The sequence below is a fragment of the Podarcis muralis genome, chromosome 11 (assembly GCF_964188315.1).
Source record: "Podarcis muralis chromosome 11, rPodMur119.hap1.1, whole genome shotgun sequence".
In the NCBI taxonomy this organism is placed as follows: Eukaryota; Metazoa; Chordata; class Lepidosauria; order Squamata; family Lacertidae; genus Podarcis; species Podarcis muralis.
Window position 1 is genome coordinate 14,813,454 of NC_135665.1, and position 22,371 is coordinate 14,835,824.

The following is a 22,371-nucleotide window of genomic DNA, read 5'->3' on the forward strand; positions in this document are numbered from 1 at the left end:
ACCTCAAACATAAGTTCCAACAAAACAAAAACAAAACTTGGTACAAGTAATGCTGCAACCTTCATCACATGTGCTAAGAACTAAGTCCTCCTTAGTTCTTGGTAACTGTGTTCTGAGTAAACATGCATCTGATCAGGCTAGACGGCTTTGCAGGAACAGAGAGTTCAATCGCCAATGTACTTATCACCTGGTTAGGTGAGGACGGTGGAAACCTTGTTGATCTAGATTTAAATGGTAAGCTATGAGCCGACCAGCCAAGGTATTTTGGAGAGCTGGGTAGTCATGTGACCTACTTTATTTTACTGTTTTGAAGAGCTGTATTTGAAGGTGTCTTGTATTTCAATGCTGACCAGTCCAAGTCTTGTCTTAAGAGAAGGAACCATAAAGAGAGAGAGCAGTTTGATGCTAGCAGACTGAGTAGGCATACAAATCACCTGGCGTCTCCACCCCCACCCCCGGGTGAAGTTCTATTACTATTTATAGTAATTATTTCTACATTTGCTTCTATATATATCATTGCCATATGCAAATAACTGCTCTCTTTGGGGTGATGCAGACCCTCCTTATGTTAACATGGGCTGCATAACTGGACACTCTAATGGACACATCAAATGCAAATTTATTTTGCTATTTATATCATGCCCTTCCTCCCAAAGGAGCCCAGGGCAGCATCTCCCCATTGAGTTGGTTTAAAATCTACTTCAGTCTGCTGCTGATCTTCCCTTTGCAGGGTTTAAAATGCTGAAGGTGTGCAGTTTGGGGCAGGAAAATAATGAAAGGTCTTTCTCCATTGCTGCATCTCTGCTATCCATTGTAAAGCCACTCTTTTTTTCCAGTTTTGCAATGGCTGTCTGTCATGAGCACCGGCGACTATTTATTCTTTTATGTATTGATTAAATTTGAATGCCACCCTTCGCCTGAAGATCTGAGGGCACTTCACAGCATAGAAACACCAAATGCGAATGCAAAATACATAAAACACAAACAAGCCAATAACCCCTTCACCACCACAAACACATTTAAAAGGACATAAGATGTTAATCAGCCTAAGGCCTGGCTGAAGAGGAAGGTTTTTGCCTGGCGTCTAAAGATGTATAATGAAGGTGCCAAGAGAGCCGCCTTGGGAAGAGCATTCCACCCTCTGGACCTCTCATGGAGGCGGCACACAAAGGAGGACCACAGATGATGATCACAAGGTCCAGGTCCTATCTGGGCTAGTTGTTGGATCACATTGGCTACCCATGAGTTATGCTATAGTTGAGAAAAGTTGGGGTAAATGCATATGCAGACTTCAAGTGCTCTCCTTTACAGAACACTCCTACTTGTGGGTGTTCTGTGCCCAGTCGAGATCTGGTTTATAAATAAGGGAAAGCAGGGGCGTCAAAGTCACCCATCAACAATTAGCACCCGGAGAGCACACTGAAAAACTGAGCAGGCACACAGCTAACATAGCAAGTTTTCTCCACTATGGAGCTATGAATTGTATTTCGGTTTACTTTTTATTATTTCTAAATTTGCATAAACACATTAGTTTATACAATATCTGTGCACTTTTCTTTGGTGATACCAAATAATCCACCCTATAGAAAATACACAAACTCTCTCTCCATTTCATTGGGAATCTCCACGGGGCAGTGAATGAAGAACAGGAAGAAAATTTCAAATAGAAAAAGGCAAAGCACCAAAACTAAAGGGATTTTGGCCCAATCCATAAAGGCAGGAAGGCCTTCCTTTGCACTGTACCCAGCGCTTCTTTTTTCATGACAGCATAACACAAAGCTACAAAAACAGGAGCTGTCACATTTCAGCAGTTTACCTTGTCTACTACATAGAGGCTTTTATAATACAGCATTAGGTTCTCAGTCCATCAAGAAGGGGGCCTTATTGGTCACAGAATGCTACAACCATTTTTATTAACACTTTTCACTGTGCAAACTGCTTAGAAGACAATCTTCAAGACAGCTCTGTAGAGGCAAGATCACTACTGCCCCCCCCATATTGAAAAGGGTAAAAATTGTTGATTTTAATATTTAAAGAGTTGTTTTTTTTAAAAACCTATTTTTTTCTTTTTGGAAAAAGCTTTGAGGTTTTATTACAATCGGGGCTTATTTTTATTTCACAAGATTCATAAACAAAATACTACACCACTGTGGAGTTCTTTACTTGTTTCTGCATTCTACATCAGTTCATAATGTGGGTAAGATTTCAACTTTACTGTTTTCCCCAAGTTAACACAACAATTTTTCCTAAGACAGAAAACTGCACAGTAGCTTTCTTTAGCTTTAGATTTCCAGCTCTACTGGTTTACTGACTGCATATCACTTTGCTTGCAGAGCATTCAATTTTTTTTTATAACTCACCAACAGACTGAGCTGGTACAGTTCACTCTGCTGCGCTTGCAGAGCAGGTGTCATTTTAGCAGATGGAAAAGATACCCTATTCAACTGTCACCCAAAGGAAAACTTTTTTTCATATAGCTGCATAGCAGAGAGGGCAGGTCCCTGGCATTAAATTGTATAGTCCTATTGTGAAATCATTTGACGTCTGTTGCAGCAAAGGCTACCAAGGAGCTTTGTGGAACGTTCAAGACTAACAAATATATTGCGGTGTAAGCCGGTTTGCATTGTAATGACTTTTGCTAGGAATCTTTTAAGGTACTCATTGAAGATGGAGAACCTCAACTCCAATCCCATATACAAAACATTGCATTACATGCTTTGCACTGCTGTTCTGTTATTTTGCAGCTTTTACTACCACATCAGAAAACAAATTGGTCCAAAACTAATTGATTTGAATGAGAAGGGGGATACAGGGTGAAGTTCATGTACAAAAGAAAGCACACAAAATCCATTTAGGTACATTGAAATGTTTGGTGTTTTATTTTAAAAGCTGTAACGTTCTGTGCAAGTTGTTGCCTAAAAAATAAAATTAAAAAAAGAAAATCTACATGGTTTAGCCAGTCTGCGAGCTATCAATATTACAAGCTTGTGCACATAAGCAACATTTACATCAAGTAATAAAAAAAAAAAAATGGAAAAAAGAGGGGCACATGTTGCCATCAAGTAAACATCAGAGAGGTTCAAGGTTAAAAAAACAACAACCCAAACAACAATCTTGGAAGAAACAGATACTAGTCAGTTTAAAGTCTTTCTGAAGTTGGAATGCTTGGTGGCCTCAGAAGATGTCTGGCGACCAACAAGCTGGAAAGCTTATTCCAGTGGTTCATATTTCCTCAAGTTAACGGCTGTGGCTGTTCCAGTGGCTCCTTTTTCTGCAAAATTATACTAGGGGATAGCTAGCTGCTGTAGCAATTCCACAGTGGTTTTTCCGATCTTTAGCCATGTAGATATAGCCTTTTTGGCCCCACTTCTCGCTCCAGCTGGAAAAAACAAAAACACAACATTACAACTTTGCCTCTTGTTACAGGATTTACTTTTGTACCTCCACACACACACACCCCGCTGTAGTTTTGCACAGAATGCATAACAGATGGGCTCCTTCTCTGGCTGAAAGCAATACCACTAGCCAAAAGTGTTTGGTCAGCCTAGAAATTATTAGGCCCGTAGGAATATTTAGTGCCCTGCGTATCTGTTTTTGGGACAGTTTATACATTCAGCGGATTTCAAACCGAAAAGCTGTTCTTGGTTTGTACAACTTCAAGACTCAGGTGGGAAGTATGGGTGCCTGGATGTCCCCAAACCTCAGCCAGAAGAAAACCAAACTTGTATATAGAAACAGTTAAGTCTGCCAGAGATCAAAATATTAAAGAAGTCTCAGTACCTGTTTTTCACAATCCAGTATTTCTTGCCATCTTCATCTGCACCCTCAAAGCCGTAGCCAACGACAAGAACACCATGATCCAGCTCTTCACTGCTACACTCCGGCTCGTAATAAATACCTAGAAAGGAAGGAGTCAAAAACAGTGGATCAGCTTCCAGAAGAACAGCAACCTTTCCTCGTCTACTAGGTCCAAAGTTATCCATCTGAATGCTCAGTCATAGGAACTGCCAGGGGCCTATGTAGCTTGGTAATGTCTTATCCTGACTGCAGGCAGCTTGCCCAGGCTTTTCAGAGAGAAGTCTCTGTACCACAGAACTATAAAGGTAAAGGATCCCTGGACGGTTAAGTCCAGTCAAAGGCAACTCTGGGGTTGCAGCGCTCATCTCACTTAAGAAGAAGAAGAAGAAGAAGAAGAAGAAGAAGAAGAAGAAGAAGAAGAAGAAGAAGAAGAGGAGGAGTAGTTTGGATTTGATATCCCGCCTTTCACTCCCTTTAAGGAGTCTCAAAGCGGCTAAGATTCTCCTTTCCCTTCCTTCCCCACAACAAACACTCTGTGAGGTGAGTGGGGCTGAGAGACTTCAAAGAATTGTGACTGGCCCAAGGTCACCCAGCAGCTGCATGTGGAGGAGTAGAGACGCGAACCCGGTTCCCCAGATTACGAGACTACCGCTCTTAACCACTACACCACACTGGCTTTAAGGCCGAGAGAGCCAGATTTTCTCCACAGACAGTTTTCCGGGTCATGTGGCCAGCATGACTAAACTGCTACTGGCGCACGGAGGACCGTGACGAGTGCCAGAGCACACAGAAACGCCGTTTACCTTCCCCCCTGCAGTGGTACCTATTTATCTACTTGCACTGGCATGCTTTCAAACTGCTAGGTTGGCAGGAGCTGGAACAGAGCAACAGGAGCTCACTCTGTTGCAGGGATTTGAACGGCCGACCTTCCAATCAGCAAGCCCAAGAGGCTCAGTGGTTTAGACCACAGTGCCACCACTGAATTCCAAGTCCTTGCCCTCTCAGTTGATGGGTGCCCCTTGTCCAGAAAGTGTTAGCACTAAGCTAGTTTTGCCCAGTGGAAGAAACTGACACAGGGCTCTATAAGCCTTGGCAGCTTGCGCAAGGCAACTATCTCCCCGCCAAACCTCTGCATGAACTCACTAAGAATACGAGGAATGGGGTTTGTCTTATCTTTATGCAGAAGTAGCAAAAGCCTTGCAATGCTTCTGCAAAAACCATCCATGCATATTGGAACAAGACCCAGAACCCCACTACACCTCATAGATAAAATGGCCTAAGGATGTGCAAGACTAGCGCGCACCAGAATATTGTTGCCCACACTGAAATCAAACTGTGCAATACTCCATTCAGCCAAGTCCATTACAAATCATTTTCAGACCCTTAGACTAATGCTCACCTGACTCATAAAACTGGAAGGAGGTGTGTCCTGCATCGATCGCCACAGAGACTGGTCCTACTGCAGCGACGGCCTTCATGAGGGCCCTTTCCCGCCCTTCAGGGATGTCCACAAAGCCGGTGTCGTTAGCAGAGTTGTATTCAGACTTGTACAAGCAATCTTCGTCATCCTTGGAAACAACAACAATCATGTTGGTTGTGGTTCAGAATTCAGAAAGTCGGTGAACGCAAAAGAAAACCCCAAATAAAAATAAATACGCACCCAAATGTAAATAACCACAAATGACACAAGAAGTATGTGCCCCAACAAGAAAATATCACATCTGAGCTTGTGACTAGGTCTTCCCATCTATGTACTTCTTGTTCCCAAACCCAAAGATATTTCATATGTGAAAGAGGTGCCAATTTTAACATGCACACACAATGCTCTTCAACTTGCAGAAGATATATTGGACCAAACCATCCTCCTCCCAGATGTCATTACTTCAACAAAGACTAAATCAGGGGGCGCTAGAATAGTTGATTTCTTGAATCAGCAGGGTGTTGGACTACATTACCTTTGATGTCCCTTCCAACTCTGATTCACATACATCATGGGTGGAAAAACCCATGTCCCTCCAGATATCGCTGGATTCCAACTCCCATCAGCCCCAGGCAACAGGGTGAATAGTCAGAGGATGGGAGTTGTAGTCCAGCACCTGAAGGACCACAGAATCCCCATCCATCTATCAATTCCCCACCACAGCACTTCTGACAAGTCTCACATTCCACCCCTAGGAATCTCTACAATGCATGCAACGTCTGCCCAGGCAAAACAGAGTTATGATGCCAGGAAGGAACTGTGGATAACAGGGAAACGTTAGCAGAGACAGAGTTCTTATCCGAACAGAACTGTCCTTTCATCTCCACAATGAAACAGCACCAGAGGTGAGCAGTATTGGAAAGGCACTCCTGAATTCAAGAAATACTTTCTGAAGCAATTCAATATACAGCAGAGATGGGAAAACGAGAGCTCCCCGGAGAATGCTAGACTAACAGATTCAGCCAGCATGGTGGAGGGTCAGGGGGTGACAGTATCTCGATGGCCACAGCTTCTCCCTTTCCAAAGTGTTAAGAATTTTATTTCTTTGCTGCCCAAGTCATAGGTGGGCCTTGAAGTTAAAACTTCAATTTAACAAGCTAACAGCAATTTAATGTTGTATTACATCTGATCTGCCACCCAACAAGTGGTATTAGAGGCAAGTAGAAAAATAAAACAGAATGTTCCATTAAGAAGTTGTGGAAGAATGGTTTCAGTAGTGTAACTCTCAAAGCTATATAGTTTTACAGGTATCTGCAGAACACTCAGCTGTTTAAGAATCCTATCAAGTCCTTGGAGATAATTAGCCAGCAGCAACTCACTGATGTGTCAACAACCTGTCGTTATTATTTTTAACTTGCATTGCGCAAGTAGAGCTTTAAAGGGTTATCTAGCATGTGCAACCTAGTTAAATTAACCACAACACTATCATTGCTCAAGGCTTTCAAACCAATTCAGGCCAATGATGAAGGGGCGGGGGGGGGGGGGAGGCCTAGTTGCCATTTTCATCTGCTGGGCTGCCAACAACTCAGTAAAACCCCCATGTATGCTTGGGTTCAAGCTATTCCAACACAACTTTTGGAATTTCTTTTCCTGGGAGGTATGTTGACCTGGTAGATCTGACAAGAGAACAGACAAGGAAGAAGCTGTCAGTCAGGAAGCCATTTCACCTTTCCAATGTATGGGTAGGAGTCCTCAGAATCAATGCCGCCGTTGTCCTTTATGTACTGGAAAGCCTGGTCCATGAGGCCCCCATTGCAGCCCTGGTTCCCTTCGGGCCGAGAGCAATCCACAAGGTTCTGTTCACTCAGAGAGACCAGCTTGCCAGTTTTGCGAAAGTGCTGTCCTTCCAGGGCTCCGGTGGTACTGAATGCCCAACAAGAGCCACACTGACCCTGAGGGCAAATGGGGAGAAATGCATTGGTTTAAAGAAGAAAGAAGTTCAGCCCATGCTACTGTAATGCTTCTAGTAAAGCAGCGGGAGAAAATGCTGCTTTGGCAGTGTCACTACTCTTCTCAATTTAGTATTTAATGGATGGGACTGATGGGAGTTGCAGTCCAACAATAGGAGAGAGCCAGGTGGGAGCTAAGGCTACCCTAGACAGAAAACATATAATCTAGATTCTAGAGACATTATTCAAGTACAACGCATTCCAGTTGGGCAAAAGACACCAAAGGAAGGTGCAAAGCAGGGCCTGAGTGTCCCCATCCCCTGTGCTTTAGCAAAGGCAACTCAATTTCACTAGCATCAAATAAGAAAAAGGCACTTTGTATTTTTGACCCCATTGCCAAGCATCCCTCAACCAATTCTCAAGGGATACTCATTGAATGACAGCTCTACACTGGGGACAGAGAAAGTGCTGCTGTGGTCAGGCATTTAGCTGGTCACTCTGAGATTGGGATAGTTCCCTAGGAGCTTGATCCAACAGGCTCTTATTGTCCTCGGGTTCTTCAGCTACCTCCCATAACTAAAGTAAGGTAAAGGAGCTATTTTTTCTTGGCAACGTAGCTATGTTTTGGCTGTTAAGTCCTACAGAAGCTGAAGTACCACTTAGAAATCCAACCACAGACTAAGCTGCTTGTGTTAGGCAAAGGAAAAGAAAAAACCCAGAAGATCAGATACATACTTGATCCTTTACTGGTGTGACATATCCTCTATCTCTCCAGTCAACAGATCTTGGCACCTCCAAGAAATTTGGTTCAAGGAACTGTGATCCTGAAAACTTCCTTTCTGTTTTCGAGCGTTTAAATCCATTCATGACTTGCCTAAATTCTTCATTAGTCTGAAGAAAGAGGAAATAAGTCAGCATGCCATCTAAGCAGTTACTCAGGAGATGCTAGCTGTGCAACTTGACATTTACGTACCATGTCTCCAAAATGATTCATTCCCAGTCTGTAGCTGTGCTTGCCCAGGCTGTGGTCCAGATTGTGCAATTCAATCATCTTCAGGTTCTTCTCCCAGATCATTCTTCTCCAGCCTTCCTCCTTCTAAAAGGGGAAGAAAGCAACAAGGAGAACTGAGCACCCAACAGCCTCTAACAGCTAAAGACATAGGCTCAGTTCAGACATCAGACCATAGTTTGTGACAAACCATGGTTGGAACCTCTGCAAACCATGGTTGCCTCTGTTTTGGTTTCCCAATCTATTTGGTATAGCTACGGCTCCAACTGCCATAGGCTGCTGCAGCAGCTATGGTTTGTAAAGTCACGCACCACACCAAATCATGGTATCCAGTTCTGGTTTACTGGCTCATTACAAATCATGATTTGTCCATCCAGGCATCATGCCAAGCCAGACTTCTTAAATGTGGTTTGCAATGACATCTGAATTGAGCAATGAAAAGCATGCCTAGCTTTTCTTTGCTGCTCTAAGCAGCTTACCATTGCTATGAAAAACATTTCAAACATTAGCCCTAATATTTGAGTAGTTCCTACTTAACATGACTACTCTTGCTAGCTTGGTATTCCCATATAAAAGGAAGCTACATTTTTTTTGTTCCCAAGATGAGACTTATTCAAGCAGCAAAATAATATTGAGAAATTCTTTTTGTATCTGATAATAAAGTATCTAGAGCACTTGAGTCTACCTGTACAAATTGTCTGCTTGCTGTATGCCTCTGAATCACAACTGGGGAGAACAGTACTTCAGATCCTGCTTGCCTGCTTCTCAAAGGAATCTGGTTGGTCACTGAGGGACCAGGATACTGGACTAAAAAGGTGTTCATTATGTTCTTAACTATAATCTGCTATACCAGTAACTCTCAGATTATTGAAGTGTTGTCTGTGTCCCCTAAGGTGGCAATTATACCCAAATACCTAGGCTGGCAGATGGTTTCACCAACAGATACATGAACCATTCATACAACTTTTGCTACCGCACGTTTTCTGAACACCTTTTGCCCATGCACAATGAGAGTTATGTAGTGACACTCACCTCATGGTACTTCTTGTTATGCCACGATTTCCACATGCCCCAGTGATCATCCAAAGCAGGGTCCAGGCCTGGGGCAGCAAAGCACGCCTCCAAACTTAGGGCCAAAACGCACAGATAGAACTTCATGGTGAAACCTCTCTATAGGGCAAGAAAAAGATCTGATTAGACAGGAATCTCTCCTTCACTTTCAGTGAGGAACCAATAGACAGAAACAGTTTAATCCCCCACTGATGAGGCCATGCAAACTACACAGAAATGAAATTCATTGAAGTGAGAATAAATTACTTGTTTAAAGTTTTGGTATAAATGCACAACAGCGCTACCACACAAGGCATCTAGTATGTATATACAACGTGTTTCAGATTGTGGTTCTGCGGCAAGTGAAAAACGAGCACCAGAAACTAACTAAATGAGATACAGTGGTACCTCAGGTTACATACGCTTCAGGTTACAGACTCCGCTAACCCAGAAATAGTGCTTCAGGTTAAGAACTTTGCTTCAGGATGAGAACAGAAATCGTGCTCCGGTGGCATGACAGCAGCAGGAGGCCCCATTAGCTAAAGTGGCGCTTCAGGTTAAGAACCGTTTCAGGTTAAAAACGGACCTCCAGAAAGAATTAAGTACTTAAGCCGAGGTACCACTGTATATGAAAGGCCTGTTCAAGCAACTACTAAGCCTAGGTTCCCCAATCCTGCCAGATGTCCACAAATCACATCTCTAACAATCCTATACTTTATTATTACAGCCCCCACCCACCGCACAAATATTCAATCGGAGTGAATTAGATTGGCTGCTTTACAAACCGATTTTTCCTTTGCAGGTTAGATAACTAAGACAGCGACCTTTCCCCCCACCCCTCCCCAAATGTACTTTTCTCAAAGCCCTTGTCGAAGGCTGAAGAAAAACAGGAGGGGTCTGTAAAAGCATTTTAATAGCTGGCGCTTTCAGAAGCCTCCCTGGATACCGATATGAGTAATCAGGCATTTTCCAGGAATCACTTCCGCTCTCCCGACATCCCAGTCTGGGGCGGAGTACCAAGGGGGGGGGGTGCAAAAAAAAAAAGCCCAAACCCAGCACGTGACCCCGCTCCAGTAAACAGACACGCGAGCGCCCCTCACATGATAGGCGGCCGAGGGGGGAGGGCGCTCAGGCCCAGTGTAAACAAGCCCGTTTGGCTCCTGATCCGGAGCCAAATCGCTTTGGGGGAGGACGGCGCTGGAGCAGGAGCGCGCGGCGGTCTAGTTCAGAAGAGGACAAGGGGGAAATCCCTCAAGCCAGGAGAAGATGAGAAATCCCAGCGCTGGGCTGCCTGGAAGGGAGAGAAGGACCCGCGCAGCAGCCAGCTGGGAAGGAAGGGTCTGGGACCCACCCCAGTTGGGTGCGCCCTAAAAAAACGCGCACAGGCAAATCGGGCGCGCCCCAAATCCCCGCTACTCCCACTTCCAAAAGATGGGCAAGGGGGCTCATCGGAGCGCTGCCCACCCAGGGAAAAATACCTAAGCTCAGCCGAGCACCCAGGCGCCTCCTTGCCCTTCGCTCGCCGATAAGGATACACACAAAAACACCCCGTTAAACGGGCAGCGACGCCTCCCGGATTCCTTTCTCCACCGGGGAGAAGGAGCCCGAGTGGCTCCGAGCATCAATGGGGCAGCCAAGGGAGCCCCCTTCTTCTCCCCAGGCCCCCGTTAGCGGCGGCGAGGGATGCTGGAGACCCAGCGCTCAGCCATTACACAAAAATAGCCCGCGGAGAGGAGCGAAATGGAGGCTCTTGGCGACCTGCCGGCGCTTGCAAACCCACCTTGTCGGCCCCGGGAACAGAACACCCTCCTCGGCTCGCCCCTGCTCTGGCCTGTTTCGGGCCGGGGGCTTTGCTCTAAATGTGCCCGGCTTGCCGAAGCCCGGCCCCTGTTGCGCTTCGATTGGCTGCCCGGCGCCGAGGCGGAGCGAGGGCTAATCCTGCCGAAGTTCGTGACTCCCGATCCCGTGATCCGAAGCGGTGCCCGGACCTGTTCCGTGATGGACGAGCGGGAGGGGGTGCTGTTTTGTTTTTATGGGAAGCAGTGGGGCGGCCGAGGACAAGGACCCGTGCCCTGGCTCGGTTGTGGCGTTTGCTGGGAAATGATAGAGGCACAAGCTGTTCGATATGTAATGCAGTTATAATAAGATAATCAGCAAGGCGAGGGAAATCCTGTTTCAAAACAATGCCGGGGGGAAAAGGAGACGTTGCAAGCAGATATGATCCCAATGCCCCGAAGCGCAGCCAAGGCGCATTCAGGCCATTTTACCTCGCAAGACAAGGCGTGGTTCTCTTCGTCCAACTCAAAAGCCCTCGCCGCCTGCAAAGCGCAAAAACAAAGCAGCAGACGTGACGGTGGTTTACAAGACATCGGACTACAACTAAATTAAATGCAGATGAACTCGGGTTTCTTTATGTTTTCTGCTATGCATGTCTCCAGGGGCGCATCTAGGGTGTTGTTGTTCTTTAGTCGTTTAGTTGTGTCCGACACTTCATGACCCCCTGGACCAGAGCACGCCAGGCACTCCTGTCTTCCACTGCCTCCCGCAGTTTGGTCAAACTCATGCTGGTAGCTTCAAGAACACTGTCCAACCATCTCATCCTCTGTTGTTCCCTTCTCCTTGTGCCCTCCATCTTTCCCAGCATCAGGGTCTTTTCCAGGGAGTCTTCTCTTCTCATGAGGTGGCCAAAGTATTGGAGCCTCAGCTTCAGGATCTGTCCTTCCAGTGAGCACTCAGGGCTGATTTCCTTAAGAATGGACATGTTTGATCTTCTTGCAGTCCATGGGACTCTCAAGAGTCTCCTCCAGAACCATAATTCAAAAGCATCAATTCTTCGGCGATCAGCCTTCTTTATGGTCCAGCTCTCACTACTGGGAAAACCATAGCTTTAACTATACGGACCTTTGTTGGCAAGGGGGTGTCTCTGCTTTTTAAGATGCTGTCTAGGTTTGTCTAGGGGTTGGTTAGATTGGCCCAATTGGTGTAGACAGGATTTTTGCTTGGGGGGGACAGGACTTTTGTTGAGGAGGGGGCAGAACTGACGTCATTGGTCAGTAAGTTAAGTACTGTACAGTATTTTTATTGTTTAACTTGAAGGGGGGCAGCTGCCCTCTGCCAATGGTTGGCCCCCACCATGGGCACAACAATAATGACACGGGCAGGTAATCTCTGCATTGTAGCAATGGTGGCTCCATTTTTCTCCATGTCTAGGTGTTTGTACAAAACCCAACTGTCCGTCAGAAAGGCAGAGCCTACTTCCCATTCCTGTTTATGTCACATCCCATCATCATACTCAGGACAATATGAACTAGGCCTGCTCAGTTAATGATATCAGAAGTTGCTTTGAGAAAACAAGTACTGCTCAGGCTGGCTGGCTGCAGCACCTAAAGATCTCAGGTGTCATTCTCAAGTTTGCTATCCGAAACCCCAGATGGCAGAAGTTGAACCCAGGACTTTATTCCATGCCCCTGACCTACGGGCTCTGAGCTCTGCTGGCTACAGATCAGGCCTGAAACATTTTTTTTAAAGTTTTTTATTTATACAACAAGAAAAACAAACAAACAAATACCAAATTACACACAAATTACAAAAATAACCATCGACACTTAATATTCTTAGCAAACAATAAAACATCTATTGGTCTTAACACTAAAGACCCAACCTCCCGTCTATTCCATACTTCAAATTCATATTACTTATTGCCAATACACTTTTTTTTCATAATTAAACTTATTCTCATTAAATCTAATTTCTTATATCTACCTTGCAACTATTACTGAAGTTCCTCGAACGCTCCCCTGCTAGAACCTGCAAACAAGCTCAAGGCCTGAAACATTTTTTAATGCCCCGTAGCAAATAAATAAAAAATGATTGTATGGAAACCACTCTGGGAGCCTTTTTGGCTGAAGGGCGAGGTGCAAACACTCAAAATAAATAAAATTTTGAGTTGTGCAGCCCAAAATTCTCCTTGATTTTACTGCTAAGCAGTTGATATGTAGAATGATAGTCTTAGAAAACATTTTCATTGACATCTGTGCCTTTCCCTCACAGAGGGAAACATTTTCTTTATTTATTTTAATGAAATAAAAGTAACAGAGTGATGATAACTAAATTTAACCTGCGTCAGACTCTGTGGTCTAGTATTGTCTACTCAGGCTGAAGTTGCTAGGGGCTCCGAGACCTTAAAATGCAAATAATGTCATCTGTCATGGGCTGTCCTTCACTCATTATCAAATTCTTTATTCGTCTTTAAACTTACTGGTTTTGATACAGATTTTTCAATACCTTCAGAACTCACAAAACAGGTACACACACATATTTTTTTACATAATTCCATTGGTCTCTCACCTTCCTTAAAGCAGCTCAGATGCAGATTAATATTGTATATATTAAAACAGCCCTCTGAGGCTGGGAGATTTTCTTTTGCCCATTATCACCCAAAGAGCTTCATAGCCAAGCAGAGATCTCAATGTTCATTTCTTTGTGCTTTCAAGCATAACATAGTACTCAAACAAAAAACTCCAAAACACAATTTGGAAGTTATTGTAGCATTTTAATTTCCTTAAATGAATGCATAAAATTTTGAGGTAAACATCATAATACTCTCTGTCTGGTGTTCTAAAAGTACTATCCTGTGCAGGTTTACTTGGAAGCAAGTATCACTGGATTCAATGGAAATGCTCAATGGGATTTTGCTGTAATTCTGCAATCCTTCCCTTGGGTCTTATTTTTGACTAGGCACACAAAGAATTAGGATGTTGCTTAACTGTAATCCAATGCATTTGATAAATACAATTAGTATTACACTGAAAATAGCATTTCTGTTGAGAAGTAATTTCAGTGTGTTGTTGTTGTTTAGTCGTTTAGTCGTGTCCGACTCTTCGTGACCCCATGGACCAGTGTACAACCATGCAAAGGTTTAACGTTGCACAAAACCCGAAATCTAAACACATCTATACATGTGCACATATCAGCCTCTAGTTCTCAGTAGGCTTACTTTTTACATATTTTACATATTTACTTTTTACTTTTACAGACATATATTTTACTTAACCATTGTAGAACATTAGTGTAAATCTCAATAAATTTAGTGACAGTTGCAAGTGGGTAGAAACGTGAGACTGTAACAGATTTGCTTTCACATGTGTAACTTTAATATGCATTAATAATCCAGTTGTGCAAACAATAGTAAAAAACCACACAATTTAAAGTTTGACAGTGAAATTATAATAACCACAAATGACTAAGTTGCATTTAAGTTCAGATATTATTTTTGAAACCAATAAGACTATATCAGTGTAAGTGTAAGGGGGTCCCCTTAGATAGGTTCACATTATATAAAGTTTCCAATCCTTTGCTTCTTTTGTATTTGGACTTTTACAAACTTTAAACAACATTCAGGAGATTCATCAGGTAATTATTGTTATTTATATCAGGCAAATAAGTCCAATTATTTATTTAGTAATTACCAGTTGTCCAAAATTGAAGTTTTCGTGTTGACAAAGTGGGTGGGACAAATAGATATCATTTACCTTTAAGCTCTGGCAGCATTCAGCCACTCTTATGTTAAAAAGCACATGATTTCTGAAGTCATGTGAGGATTTCAGCTGGTCTTTGAAATGATTGGATTTTCACCCTAAACTAAACTGAAAAGCTTCAAAGCACATTTTCTTTTAATTAAAAGTTAAACAGTAGCGTAGTTAGTCTGTATAGTCTGAGCTGAAAACCAAAGGTCCTTTGAACTGGGAATTTTTTGTGTAAATTTCCACAACAGCAGTGATGATTGTAGTAGGACATATGTAAAAAGGATTGGCTCTCATTGAATTGGCAAAATGGCTTGTTAGCTAGCCAAGCATATGGAATTGTTACTAAATTTTAGGGTACACACACATAGCAGACACACACTCCACAGAAAACCACTCCTTCACCCTTCATAATGAAAGACCAGTTAACCCACCAAGGCCAAAATAATTTATGTATTGCATTTATACTCCAACTTTTTCTTCATGGTTAGACTGAGAAAACTGGCTCAAAGTCACCCAGTGAGTTTTCTGGCTGAGTGGAGATTTGAACCCTGGTCTCCCAGGTCCCAGTTGGATACTAACCACTACACTGCACTGCCTCTTCTCTGTCCACTTTTTTTTGGAACCTATTGAATGAAATTGGACTTTACATCCCCATAAGCAGGAATAGGAAGATCTAGCTACATGGTTAAGATAGTATTTTAGACAAGTCCTTTCAAACTAAGTATTACTTATTTCCTAGTGAATATGTATAGGATCCTTAGCATACATTTCATGAAACAATTACCACTTAACTAAGTGGAATTTAATTCTGAGTAAACCTACTTAGCAGAAGGCATTTAAAGCCATGCTGACTGTTCTACAGAATTATGTTGGCAGGTGCTATACATACTTAACAAACATAATGTAGAGGCAGCATATAACGGCAGCAAAGCAAATCCCACTTTCATTCTTTTAATAATGCCAGTGCAATATGGTTTTGAAGGATCTTGGATTCAAATAGCAGCCTATATGCCAGGGGTCGGCAACCTAAGGCCCATGGGCCATAAGCAGCCCATAGTGTGGCATCTGAATATAGACTGCATTTTTAATCAAGACTTATATTGGCTTATATCTTGATCAGGTTCAAAAAGTCTAAAAAGGGCTTGAATTCACAAATGTTTCATGCCAGGCAGAGAAAACCTTGGCCATTCTCCTAAGACAAGGGGCCCCCTTGATTTATAGCAGAAAACAATTCTCAAAGTCGTAAAAGCTGGAATTACAGGTCAAGAGCAAGGTTACATAGACCAAACATAATTAAGAATTGGTAAATAGTAAAATAAAACCGTTAAACTTGAGCCACAGGACAAAAGGCCAAGAGAAGAGAAAGGAAGAGAAAACAACTGGCTGAAGGGGGGGTGTAGACTGGAGAGGCTTCTTTTTGAAGCTGCTTTTTATTGAGATCCTTTTTCTACTTTAAAAAGGCCTTATTCCTTTTAAGAGGCTACCTGTGTTGTGTATTAAGTATATTGGCATAGATGTAATTATGCAAAGGATTTAAGAAATGCTAAATTCTTATTTCATAGAGTCATATTGCTGTGAGACCAGAGGGGCAAAGCAGCCCAGCTCCCCTGCAGGACAGGAAGACGCCAGCGAGCGCTCATGACAAATGGTTGTCAGGCCTTTGTTTAAAGACCTCCAAAAGGAGATATTTCATTGATGATGCATGAGAATATGAACCCAAGGTCTCTGACATCTGTTCAAGATAAAAATTTAAGATTAACCATTTGTTTTAGAAGGCAATAGGGCAAGGAGGGCAAGAGAGCTGGTAATTAAGATTCCTTGTTGAGACACATGTAAGATATATTACTACTTATTTGTCATTTATAGATGTAACAATATAGCTCTTTGTCTCCCTTATAAGGACAGGAGGATATGGGTGTATCTTTTGTGATTAGTTATAGCAATCAGCCAATAGGAAATCCAACCAGGCTGATTGAACAGAGGCAGCCCAAGGAGGAGCAAAGGGGGCTGGATTAAGGAAATATAAGTGCTGGCCATAATGGCAGGAGGGCAGGCCAGAGCTTGGTAACCATATACCACTGTGCCTCTCATTTATTTGTCTGACAAATAAATTATTATTTTAATTTCTCTATTGCTGCGTTGAATATTTCATTCCAGCTAAGCGTTAACCACAAGCAGGGTGCTACATTTTATGGTGCTCCTGTGACTCGGATAAGTGGTCTGCTGGAACGCAGCCCCTTCGCCCTATTGGACAGGGTACAAGAGAGAGGATCTCTAAACTGCTTCCCAGCGCGCACTGGTAAATTTTTCCAGGGGGAACGCAGAAGTCTCGTCTGTCTGATACCCTGCCCACTGACGGCGACGGACCGGGGGGGACCAGAGAAATAAACAGGCAACCAGCTAAGGGTAAGTGCACTAAGGGGTTTTGGCCCTCCAATTAATTGGGAGGAAGAGAAGTCCTGATCAAACTTCTGCGTCTCAGTAAAGGGGAACTGAGTACGCTAGGTGGCTGGGTACATCAGATGGTGATCTGGTGTAGGGAAAAGGGAAGATTGGGAGGTAGAGTGTGGTTGAAGTATCTAGCGCATTGCATGTGTGAGAAAGTACAATGTGTAGCTGACCTAAGTGTGGAGTGAGTACTACTTCGTTTCCCAGTAAGGTGTGTGTGTGAGTGGCTGAGTGGATACTTCACAGGGCCATACAATGGGAGTTGGGGGTTCAAAGGGGGGAAATACACCTCTTGAATGTATGTTAAATAATTTTAAGAAAGCCTTCTCAGGGGCATATGGAGTCAAAATGACGCCAGAGCGCTTGAGAACGTTATGTGAACTAGAATAGCCAAAAGAAAATACTGGATGGCCATCTCAGGGAACCTTTGATATAAATTTAGTAAGCAAACTTTGGTCTAACATCACCAAAGAAACTGGAGGGTGCCCAGAACAATTTTCATATATAGATTCCTGGCTGAGCACATTAAATAAAAATCCTCCATGGATAAGGGAATGCAAAGTCCAACGATGCAAATTATTGGCTGTAAAAGCCGAAGCTAGGAAAGGAATCTTGCCAAATAAACTCAAACCCATTTTTGAGGGACCAGAGGAAGAGGTGCTTTCACCTCCACCCTATGCTCCACATCGAAGGGAGCCTAATCCAAACCCTCCACCAGTTGTAACCCCAAGGCAAGAAAGTGGAACGAATAATGGGGGTGGAGTCACAGAGCTTGATTCCTTGATAGATTATGATAAATATCTTCAGGAGGCATTGGAGTCCTATAATGAAGCCCAAGCAGAAGTGGTTATTCCATCTGTGAGTCCCAGTAGAACTCCATCTACAGTGCATGTATGGGGACATATTTATACTACTGCTGGCATTATATCACTCCGTTTCTCCTCTCTTCTACAATGGGAATAACCATGGCCTACCTCCTAGGATTGTTGTGAGATCACATTAAGTGTGTGCAGTCGGGTACTGCTGCTGCAAGGCTGAAAACAAGAAACCAGCTCCCTAAAATACAAGCTGGCAATAGCCCATTATGTGGGTCAGAGGCGGCTCTGGTGCAAGTTCAGCTTTTCTGCGGAGCTCAGAGAGGCATTTGCCACCCTAACCCACCACGCTCCATTGGCCCCAGTGTCTGTTGCGTGTGCCCCGGGGGGGGGGATGATTGCCACGAGGCTTCCGGCAGGTGCTTCACCCAGGAGGGAGAGGGCCCAGCCTGCCTCCATCTCTTATGGCCCTGCACCCCAGGGACCAGGCCGGGCTGTGCCAAGCCTGCAAAGGAAAAGCACAGGCTGCTTTAATATCCCCATGTGCTTGCTGACAACCTCCCACTCCACAGCACCAACAACCGGCCCTTAAGGTGGCACGGGCCAGCAGCAGCAGCAGGTGACACAACTTCGGCCGCCATCTCTCCAGCAGAGCAAGGCGCCGACGCCGACGCTGCTCGGCTTCCTCCGGCCAAGCTTCCCCTGGTGCGCGGGTTTTGCTTTCGTGCTCTCTTTATTTATTTTTTGCAGCAGCGACCTTGCTCAGCCAGCACCCGTTGCACGTGGGTTGCTTGGAGGGGGGCGCGCACAGAGCGACCCGAGCGGCTTTCCGAGCCAACCCTCCTCAAGCCCACCTTAACAAGGGCCTAGGCTTGCTAACTTTGCAGCTAGACCTCGGTGTTTGTACGCACTGCAGAAAATGTGCAGGACTTTAAAGGTGCAGGGACCGTCCCGCATCCAGCCTGCCTTTCTGGGAGGAGAGGAGGAGAGGGAGAAACCCGAAAGGGCACCGCGCGGCTGGGTTGGGTTGCAAATCAAGCGTGTGAAAGGGTTGCCTTTTGCAGAGCCGGACAGGCGCGGAAGGAGCGTTCCTGCCTTTGTCATTGATAAAAGGGCTTGCGGGGGAAGCGGGGGCGGCCCTTACGGACACCAGGAATTGCTGGCTACACGGGCCACATGACGAGGTCTGGCGGGCCTTGTGCTTGACACCCGTGGTCTAAAGTCTCAGGAGGGTAGATGTGTTACCCATAACACTGTTTCGTGTTCGGTGTGCACCCACAAAAAGACTTAAGTTGTCACCTTTTGAGCTCCTGTATAGGAGGCCGCCCTCCTTTGTTCAGGATATTCCAACTGACCTCAAACAAATAGGAGACCATGTGACACAGGGACAAGTGCAATCTCTCCCGTGTTTGTGTCTCTCTCCTGTGTTTGTTTGTTTTTTTTTTTTTCCTTAACAGGTGGGCCCTCAAGCACACGCCGTGCAGCATTGCCGTGCCGATTCATCAGCTCCAGGCTGGCATAGCATATGGGTGAAAGAGTGGAAACGTGATCCACTTGCACCTAAGTGGCATGGACCTTACACCGTCCTGCTCTCTATTCTAACAGCGGTGAAGGTAGCTGAGGTGACCCCCTGGATTCATCACTCCCGTTTGAAGAAGTCCGAAGGCAGTTGGACGTGCAAAGGTGACCCCTCTAATCCTTTAAAACTAACTCTCTCCAAAAACCCCTGTATCTAGCCCTACGGGGAACGGGCTAGGTCACGGGCAACATCAGACGACCGGCCTGCTGCAGCCACAACTTGGAAGCTGGCTGACCTGCGCACGCCTGAAGCTTGAGGAGCATCTGAACCAGCGATTGTGAAAGGGAAGATTCTCTTATACAATTGATTGACTGCCCCCTTGTGGAACAATTATCAGAGATATTACTCATTGGGGATCCTCGGGATATATGTTTTGGTCTTGGTGGTTCCCCATTTCTGTCACTGGGGGAATTATATTGGGGCTAATAGTTTTATGCTATCACAATAAGGTAATCTTTTGTGGAAGGAATGCATATGCTAGACATCAACATGATTTTATTATTAATCCTGATCCCTTGGGAAGGGGAAGGGTCCTTGAATCTGACCAAATTTGCTAAATATGGATTCAGCCATGACCACAATATGTGGGTAGGTTTAGCTGAAATGGTAGCCAATGTTGCAAATAGGACCAATTGCCTTGTTTGCTCTCTTGGGCCAGATGATTCAGAGGGAGGTATGCCCTTATTACCGATACCATTAGATGCCATTGGTATGGTAAGCGAAATGCCACACCAAACAGAAATACAGAATTTCCCCGGATGGAACTCAACTAAAACATTACGAGTTATACCTGTACAAGGGGAATTCTGTGTACATAAATCATCAGATGCAGCTGATTCTACCATGATAGGCTCTTCTCATTGTCACTATACTTGGGATTATATTAAGAATAGTCATACCTGGGCACACGGTACTACCTATCGAACTCGGAATACCTTGCCCTGTGCACCTCCTTTTATTCATGCATGGAAAGTGGTATGGAACATAACTGTGACAGAAAAAGGCAATCTAACATACTGCACTGTGAACTCTCTACCTCTTTTGATATTTCGCCTTCTGTACTCCACGTACCAAAAACCTCAGACCCGATGGTTGTGGTGGATATGTGGAGAATGGGCATACAAGAAACTCCCTTCCAAATGGAGTGGGACTTGTTTCCTGGGATGGGTATTACCACCAATGTGGATATGCCCACTAGTTCAGCTAAGCGAACACGAAGGAATGCTGATATTTCTCGTATAGCAGGAGGAAGTACCCAAAGTTGGAGCGGTACTGATGATTGGCCGCCAGAGCGCATTATAGCCTATTATGATCCTGCCTCCTGGAATCCTGGTGAGCTCATACAAGGGGCACGGGATCCTATTTATAATCTAAACAGAATAATTCGATTGCAAGCAGTAGTGGAACTTGTAACCAATGCAACGGCCCAGAGTTTGAGACTTATTGCACAACAGTTGGATGAAAGTAGAGCCGCTATTTTGCAGCTGAAAATGGGAATGGATTATGTACTTGCCAGGCAGGGAGGCCTATGTGGAGTCTTGAACTTGACAGGGAATGCCTGTTGCTTTAACATTTCTGATAATGGTGAGGCAATCCGTGTGTTGGCTACAAAGATGGAGAATATAGCACATGTCCCAGTACAAACATGGGAAGGATGGGATATGGGATAGCTCACCAATTGGTTACCTAATGTCACAGGACTCAAAGGGATACTATTGTCTTGCTTGTTTTTCTTGACAGTAGTGATAATGGTTTTATGTATGGTGCCATGTATCATCTCATGTTTTAGAAGTACAATTAGCAAGATGGTTTCAAATGAAACTCTACCTCATATCATGGCCCTATACAGAGCTTTACCTCAGGAATATGATGAAGATCAAGCTATCAAGGACGCTTGGTAAGCAAGGTCCTTGAGCTTGAAAGGGGGGAATGTGGCATCTGAATATAGACTGCATTTTTAATCAAGACTTATATTGGCTTATATCTTGATCAGGTTCAAAAAGTCTAAAAAGGGCTTGAATTCACAAATGTTTCATGCCAGGCAGAGAAAACCTTGGCCATTCTCCTAAGACAAGGGGCCCCCTTGATTTATAGCAGAAAACAATTCTCAAAGTCGTAAAAGCTGGAATTACAGGTCAAGAGCAAGGTTACATAGACCAAACATAATTAAGAATTGGTAAATAGTAAAATAAAACCGTTAAACTTGAGCCACAGGACAAAAGGCCAAGAGAAGAGAAAGGAAGAGAAAACAACTGGCTGAAGGGGGGGTGTAGACTGGAGAGGCTTCTTTTTGAAGCTGCTTTTTATTGAGATCCTTTTTCTACTTTAAAAAGGCCTTATTCCTTTTAAGAGGCTACCTGTGTTGTGTATTAAGTATATTGGCATAGATGTAATTATGCAAAGGATTTAAGAAATGCTAAATTCTTATTTCATAGAGTCATATTGCTGTGAGACCAGAGGGGCAAAGCAGCCCAGCTCCCCTGCAGGACAGGAAGACGCCAGCGAGCGCTCATGACAAATGGTTGTCAGGCCTTTGTTTAAAGACCTCCAAAAGGAGATATTTCATTGATGATGCATGAGAATATGAACCCAAGGTCTCTGACATCTGTTCAAGATAAAAATTTAAGATTAACCATTTGTTTTAGAAGGCAATAGGGCAAGGAGGGCAAGAGAGCTGGTAATTAAGATTCCTTGTTGAGACACATGTAAGATATATTACTACTTATTTGTCATTTATAGATGTAACAATATAGCTCTTTGTCTCCCTTATAAGGACAG

The 22,371-nt window shown here is 44.1% G+C and overlaps 1 protein-coding gene across 2 annotated transcripts; it reads right to left on the reverse strand.

Moving 5' to 3' along the window:
- Positions 1 to 2,856: 2,856 nt before the first annotated feature.
- On the reverse strand, positions 2,857 to 11,165 carry LOC114606444 (procathepsin L). 2 transcript variants are annotated; one of them, XM_028748698.2, is made up of 8 exons: positions 11,007 to 11,165; positions 9,209 to 9,346; positions 8,141 to 8,263; positions 7,903 to 8,058; positions 6,946 to 7,170; positions 5,198 to 5,366; positions 3,781 to 3,898; positions 2,857 to 3,379 (listed from the first exon to the last, which is right to left on the reverse strand). In XM_028748698.2, the coding sequence occupies exons 2-8, from the start codon at positions 9,332 to 9,334 to the stop codon at positions 3,280 to 3,282; spliced, it is 1,017 nt and encodes a 338-aa protein (XP_028604531.1). In that variant the 5' UTR covers positions 9,335 to 9,346; positions 11,007 to 11,165; the 3' UTR covers positions 2,857 to 3,279. The 2 variants fall into 2 exon arrangements, with proteins under 2 accessions (XP_028604531.1, XP_028604530.2); XM_028748697.2 differs by lacking the exon at positions 11,007 to 11,165 and adding an exon at positions 10,079 to 10,207.
- Positions 11,166 to 22,371: the final 11,206 nt, after the last annotated feature.

Coding starts and splice junctions, on each gene's coding strand:
- LOC114606444 (XM_028748697.2), bottom strand. CDS start 10,192: ATGCCTGATTACTCATATCGGTATCCAGGGAGGCTTCTGAAAGCGCCA. Junction 3,899..5,197: donor CTTCCAGTTTTATGAGTCAG/GTGAGCATTAGT, acceptor CTTCCTTTCTAG/GTATTTATTACGAGCCGGAG. Junction 3,380..3,780: donor TACTGGATTGTGAAAAACAG/GTACTGAGACTT, acceptor TGTTTTTTCCAG/CTGGAGCGAGAAGTGGGGCC.